The sequence below is a fragment of the Pan paniscus genome, chromosome 1 (genome assembly GCF_029289425.2).
Source record: "Pan paniscus chromosome 1, NHGRI_mPanPan1-v2.0_pri, whole genome shotgun sequence".
Taxonomy (NCBI): domain Eukaryota; kingdom Metazoa; phylum Chordata; class Mammalia; order Primates; family Hominidae; genus Pan; species Pan paniscus.
The window spans coordinates 217,229,379-217,236,672 of NC_073249.2; the positions used below are offsets into that span (position 1 = coordinate 217,229,379).

At 48.7% G+C, this 7,294-nt stretch overlaps 1 protein-coding gene across 1 annotated transcript; it reads left to right on the plus strand.

The window, feature by feature from the left end:
* Positions 1 to 3,270: 3,270 nt before the first annotated feature.
* Positions 3,271 to 5,346, plus strand: LOC129395037 (cofilin-1-like). The gene has a single exon (XM_055105581.2). The coding sequence runs from the start codon at positions 3,777 to 3,779 to the stop codon at positions 4,032 to 4,034; it is 258 nt and encodes an 85-aa protein (XP_054961556.1). The 5' UTR covers positions 3,271 to 3,776; the 3' UTR covers positions 4,035 to 5,346.
* The last annotated feature ends 1,948 nt before the right edge of the window (positions 5,347 to 7,294 follow it).

The window sequence follows — 7,294 nt, forward strand, 5'->3', positions numbered from 1 at the left end:
ACTCCAGCCTGAGTGACAGAGCAAGACTCTGTTTTAAAGAAACAAAACAAAACAAAACAAAAATTAGCCAGGTGTAGCATTGTGAGCCTGCAGTCCCAGCTACCTTGGAGGCTGAGGTAGGAGCTTTACTTAAACCCAGAAAGTTAAGGCTTCAGTGAGCTTTGACAGTGTCACTGTATTTCAGCCTGGGTGACAGAGCAAGATGCTGTCTCAGAAAAAAAAAAAACAAAATTTCTCTGGGTTGTAGCCCTAGAATAGGACTCAGCAAACTATAGCCCATAGGCCAAATCTGGGGCATGGCAGTTTCTGTACAGTCAGCAAGCTAATTTTTAAATGACTGGGGTAAAAAATCAAAAGAAGAATCATATTTTGTGACACATTAAAATGACATGGAGGCCTGGCATGGTGGCTCACACTTGTAATCCCAGAACTTTGGGAGGCCAAGGTGGTAGGATCACTTGAAGCCAGGAATTCAAGACCAGCTTGGCCAACATGGTGAAACCCGTCTCTATTAAAAATACAAAAATTGGCCGGGCATGGTGGTGTGCACCTATAATCCCAGCTACTCAGGAGGCTGAGATACAAGAATCGCTTGAATCTGGGAGGTGGAGGTTGCAGTGAGCCAAGATTGCACCACTGCACTCCAGCCTGGGCAACAGAGTAGAGTCTGTTTCAGAAAAAAAAAGAAAAAGAAAATGACATAGAGTTCACATTTCAATGTCCATAAAGGTTTTGGAACAGCCCCACCCACTCATTTGCATATTATCTAAGACTGTAGCAGTGTCTTTGTGGTCTGCAAAGCCTAAAATATTTCCTATCTGGCAGGGTGCCGTGGCTCACGCCTGTAATCCCAGAACTTTGGGAGGCCAAGGCGGGCGCATCATGAGGTCAGTAGATTGAGACCATCCTGGCCAACATGGTGAAACCCCGTCTCTACTAAAAATACAAAAATTAGCTGGGCATGGTGGCATGTGCCTGTAATCCCAGCTACTTGGGAGGCTGAGGCATGAGAATAGCTTGAACCAGGGAGTCGGAGGTTGCAGAGAGTTGGAGGTTGCACTGCACTCCAGCCTGGCGACAGAGTGAGACTCCGTCTCAAAATAAATAAATAAATAAAAATAAAATAACTATTTTTTTAAAGCAGATTGGTCATTTTATTTTATTTATTTATTTTTCTGAGACAGGGTCTCCCTCTGTCACCCAGGCTGGAGTGCAGCGGTGTGATCACAGCTCACTGTAGCTTTGACCTTTCCGGGCTCAGGTTATCCTCCCACTTCAGCCTCCCAGGTAGCTGAAACTACAGGTGTACACCACCATACCTGGCTAATTTTTGTAATTTTTGTAGCGACAGGGTTTTCCCAGGCTGGTCTTCCTGTTTTCAACAGGTTTTCCTGTTGCCCAGGCTGGTCTGGAACACGTGGGCTCAAGAGATCCACCCGCCTTGGCCTCCCAAAGTGCTGGGATTACAGGCGTGAGCCACCACACCTGGCCTATTTTTTTTTTTTTTTTGAAACAGACGCTCGTTCTGTCACACAGGCTGGAATGCAGTGGTGCAGTCTCGGCTCACTGCAACCTCCACCTCCTAGGTTCAAGTGATTCTCATGCCTCAGCCTCCCGAGTAGTTGGGACCACAATAGTCCCCCCACAACACCCAGCTAATTTTTGTATTCTTTTTTCTTTTGAGATGGAGTCTCGCTCCCGTGGTGCAGGCTGGAGTGCAGTGGCGCGATCTCAGCTCACTGTAACCTCCACCACCTGGGTTCAAGTGATTCTCCTTCCTCAGCTTCCTGAATAGCTGGGATTACAGGCGTGTGCCACCACACCCGGCTAATTTTTGTATTTTTTAGTAGAGACGAGGTTTCACCTTGTTGGCCAGGCTGGTCTCGAACTCCTGACCTCAGGTGAGCCACCCGCCTCAGCCTCCCAAAGTGCTAGCATTACAGGTGTGAGCCACTGCGCCTGGCCTAATTTTTGTATTTTTAGTAGAGACAGGGTTTCACCATGTTGGCCAGGCTGGTCTAAAACTCCTGACCTCAGGTGATCTGCCTGCCTTGGCCTCTCAAAGTGCTATCTATTTTTTAATGGAAAAGTTCACCAATCCTGGCGCCAGGTGATTGCTTCTAACTGCTGCAGTGTATGGGATAGTGTATAGTACAACTCTACCATAGTTTACTTGCTGGTTCCCCTGAAGATTGTCCCTGTGCTCAGTTATTCTAGGCACTGAGGATACAGCAAAGGAGCCGAGAAAAGTCCTTTCCCTCTGGGAGCTTATAGTGGCCGGTGCTGGGTTCAGATCCTTTATTCAGCATGGACTCCATTCCCAGCACTTGATGTCAATCGTTGTTTGAATCCTCACAATAATTTTATAACATTGTCTCCATTTTTCGGGTAAGGAAACCAGCTCAGAAGCGCCAGGATGGGCTTTGAGATCCACCCCAGACCGGCTATGGCACCTGGGCTCTTAGCTCCTTGCTCTCCTGCCTGTCTGCACAGCTTGGCCAATCCTCCACCCGTCTCATTCCCACCTTCCTAATTTTTGCCTTTCTGATGAGTGTAAAATGCTCTCTCATAACGCCATCTTTGTTTGCATTTCTCCGATATCTCCCGAGTTTGAATATTTCTGGAATCTGAGCTCTTAACTATTGATTTGCTTCTTTAAATCAAACTAGTATGTTTTCTAAACAAGGTGAAAAAACATTTTAACAAAGAAGTTTGCAGACATTTCCATGCCTCCCTCTGCTGCAACTTGAGGCACATGTTCTAGAAAAGAGACACATAGGTCTTGGTGTAACTTGCCTCATCCAGACCACGTGGGGCCAAGTTCAAGTCACCCACCAGTCTTGAGACTTCTCCCAAATCACTGACAGCTCTAGGGCTCTATTTCCTCCTCTGTAAAATGGGGGTAGTAAGAGTATGGACCTCAGATCATAGGATTATGGGGACAATTAAAGTGCTTGGTTCAGTCAGACCCTGGCAGCAGCCACAGCAGCTCTCCTCTTCTCTGGCTTTCCTTGCCATCTCCTTTTCTTTTCCTTCCCCTCCCCTCCCCTCCCCACGAAGTCTCACTCTGTTGCACAGGCTGGAGTCCAGTGGTGCAATCTTGGCTCACTGCAACCTCAGCCTCCCAGGTTCAACTGATTCTTATGCCTCAGACTCCTGAGTAGCTGAGATTACAAACATGTTCCACCACACCAGGCTAATTTTTGTATTTTTAGTAGAGATGGGGTTTCGCCATGTTGTCCAGGCTGGTCTCAAACTCCTGACCTCAAGTGATCCACCCACCTCTGCCTCCCTTAAAGTGCTGGGATTACAGGCATGAGCCATTATGCCTGGCTTGGCTTAGCTTGGCCTGCCTGCCTGCCTGCCTGCTTTCCTTCCTTCCTTCCTTCCTTCCTTCCTTCCTTCCTTCCTTCCTTCCTTCCTTCCTTCCTTCTTTCCTTCCTTTCTTTCTTTGCTGTTGTTTTCAAGACACAGGCTCACTCTGTTGCTCAGACTGGAGTGCAATGGTGTGAACATGGCTCACTGCAGCCTCGATCTCCTGGACTCAAGCAATCCTCCCCTCTCAGCCTCCCAAGTTGCTGGGCCTACAGTTACATGCCACCATGCCAGACTAATTTTTTTTTTAAATTTTTTGTAGAGACCAGGTCTTGCCATATTGCCTGGGCTGGTCTCAAACTTCTGGGCTCAAGCAATCCTCCTGCCTTGGCCTCCCAAACCTGGGATTACAGACGTGAGCCACGGCACCTGGCTGCTATCTCCTTTTCATTTCTGAAAACATGGCCTCTGGTGTGGCTATCTCTGATGGTGTCATCAAGGTGTTCACTGACATGACAGTGGGCAAATCTTCGACGCCAGAGGAGGTGAAGAAGCGCAAGAAAATGGTGCTGCTCTTCTGCCTGAGTGAGGGTGAGAAGAACATCGCCCTGGAGGAGGGCGAGGAGACCCTGGTGGATGACGTGGGCTGGACCATTGACAACCCCTACACCACCTTTGCCAAGATGCTGCCAGACAAAGACTGCTGCTGTGTCCTCTGAGGTGACACAACCTATGGGTCGAAGGAGAGCAAGGAGGACCTGGTATTTATCTTCTGGGCCCCTGAGTCTGCACCCCTTAAGGGCAAAATGACCTATGCCAGCTCTAAGGATGCCATCAAGAAGCTGACAGGGGCCGGACCTGGTGGCTCACGCCTGTAATCCCAGCACTTTGAGAGGCCAAGGCAGGTGGATCACTTGAGGTCAGGAGTTCAAGACCAGCCTGGCCAACATGGTGAAACCCCATCTGTACTAGAAATACAAAAACTAGCTGGGTGTGATGACACGTGGTGTAATCCTAGCTACTCGGGAGGCTGAGGCAGGAGAATCGCTTGAACCCAGGAGGCAGAGGTTGCAGCGAGCAGCAGAGATCACACCACTGCACTCCAGCCTGGGCAACAGAATGAGACTCCATCTCAAAAAAAAAAAAAGAGAAACAAAAAGAAGCTGACAGGGATCAAGCATGAACAAGCAAACTGCTACAAGAGGTCAAGGACCATGGCAGACCGGGTGAGAAGCTGGGAGCGGCGCTGTCATCTCCCTGGAGGGCACGCCTTTGTGAGTCCCCTCCAGCCCCATGCCTGGAACATCTGGCAGCCCCAGACCTGCCCTTGGGGGTTGCAGGCTGCCCCCTTCCTGCCAAACCTGAAGTGCTGGGGGGATCCCAGCATGGGGAAGGCAATGCCTTCCAAAGAGCCTGCCGCCCCAGGGCCTTCCCAGCACCTGGATTTTCTTCCTCCCTCCATTCCTGATGTTTCTGGCCTTCCCAAACCACTTTTTTTTTTTTATTTTAAATTTTGAGACAGAGTCTAACTCTGTTGCCCCAGCTGGAGTGCAGTGGTGCAATCACAGCTCACTGCAGCCTTGACCTCCCTGCCTCAAGCAATCCTCCCACCTCTGCCTCTGAAGTAGCTGAGACTACAGGTGCGTGTCACCACACCTGGCTAACTTTTATACTTTTTGTAGAGACAGGGTTTTTCTCTGTTGCCCAGGCTGGTCCAACTCCTGAGCTGAAGTGATCCTCCCACTTCAACCTCCCAATGTGCTGGGATTATAGACATGAGCCACTGCATCCAGCCCCAAACCAATTTTGATCTGTTTCCTCTTGGGTTGAAGCAGACTAAATTGTCCCCAGGGACCCCAGTTTGGGGGAGGGGCTGTATTTTTTTTTTAACAACACCGCTACTACCCGTGCTCCCAACTCCTAACCACAATAGTAACTTGATACTGGTCTGTGTATGAATGGAATGTTGTGAGATGGTCCCTCCCCTTGCTGGCTGGTCCCTCTCCCTTTTCCCCTGGTCATGGCCACTCATGGAAGTAGGACCAGTAAGGGACTGATATGGTTTGGCTGTGTCCCCACCCAAATCTCATCTTGAATTCCCACATGTTGTGGGAGGGACCTGGTGGGAGGTAATTGAATCGTGGGGGCAGGTCTTCCCATGCTGTTCTCGTGATAGTAAGTCTCACGAGATCTGATGGTTTTAAAAAGGCGAGTTTCCCTGCAGTTTCCCTGCAGACAAGCTCTCTTCTCTTGTCTGCCACCATATGAGACATGCCTTTCACCTTCCACTGTGATTGTGAGGCCTCCCCAGCCATGTGGAACTGTAAGTCCATTAAACCTCTTTCTTTTGTAAGTTGCACGGTCTTGGGTATATCTTTATTAGCAGCCTGAAAGCAGACTAATACAGGGACTTTTGATAAAAAATTAAAGAGATAATAATAAAAATACAAAAATAATTTTATTTATTTATTTATTTATCTATTTTTGAGACAGAGTTTCACTCTTGTTGCCCAGGCTGGAATACAGTGGCATGATCTTGGCTTGCTGCAACCTCCACCTGCTGGGTTCAAGTGATTCTCCTGCCTCACCCTCCCAAGTAGCTGGGACTACAGGCACCTGCCACCACACCCGGCTAATTTTTTTTGGATTTTTAGTAGAGACGGGGTTTCACCATGTTGGCCAGGCTGGTCTCGAACTCCTGACCTCAGATGATCCACCCACCTCGGCCTCCCAAAATGCTGGGATTACAGGTGTAAGCCACTGCACCTGGCCATAAATAAGTTTTTTTTTTTTTTTATGTGCTTGTCACATCAAAAGTTCTCAGTCAATATTAGCTACTATTATTTACCCATCAGCACTCATGAGAAAGAGAAAAAGAATCATTACATGGTTATGTCAGAGAGCTTCCGTGTTTTCCAGAGGATCTCCCATGACCTATGAGTGATCTCAGTACAGGGGGACATTTTGCTAGACTACAGGATTTACAAGGCCCAGAAGTTTCTCTCGGGAGTGAAGTATGTGACTGTCACTCTGACTCCATCCAGGGTTTAGGAATCCCTGCTCTCTTGCAGCTGTCTGGTGACATTGAGCTAGTTGCATGTTCACAGATGGAGGCGGGGGTGCATACTGAGGCGCACGCTCCCCACTGTTCCAGATCTGCAGGCCCACGTACATTGTTGGGGGGCACAAAGGAGTCCTGCTGCCACCCTCTAGTGTTCAGGGGTCCCCTTGGGTCTCACAGTAGCCCTGGGGTCCACATTAAGGGCTTCAACAGAGGCAGAGGGAAGACCCAGACATGGTGGGAGCTGCCCAAGGAATGGGAGTAGAGAGAGGGCTGGACCTTCCTCTGCAAACACTGGTCCATCCCTTGGGTTTCCGTGTTGGGATGTGAGGTATCTTCATTCCCTTCACAATGCTCACTGCAACCTCCGCCTCCTGGGTTCAAGTGATTCTCCTGCCTCAGCCTCCCGAGTAGCTGGGATTACAGGCGTGGGCTACCACGCCCGGCTAATTTTTGTGTTTTTAATAGAGACGGGGTTTCACCATGTTGGCCAGGCTGGTCTGGAACTCCTGACCTCAGGTGATCCACCTGCCTCGGCCTCCTAAAATGCTGGGATTACAGGTGTGAGCCACCACGCCTGGCTGTAAGCACTTTTTTCTTTGACATCCAATGGCAGCAGGTTGGGTCAGTGCCTTAATTCAAAAGTACTGAGAAATATCTGGAGATATCTGGAGATCTCTGTAACAATTCTCGTGTGATAGGAAAATATCTGGAATTTCTGTTGGGGACAGAGTCATAAAGTCATAACAATGTGATGGCTTGTTGACTATGTTCATAATGGAAACACTAAATTTCAAGTAGAAGTTATTGAAAATAAAGATGTAATTTCCACCCCCTCATCCAAGTTCAAGCACCCCATGAATTCTGTGCATGTTTCTTTGAGGGTGGACCCCAGGTAAGAACTTCTGCATGAGATGC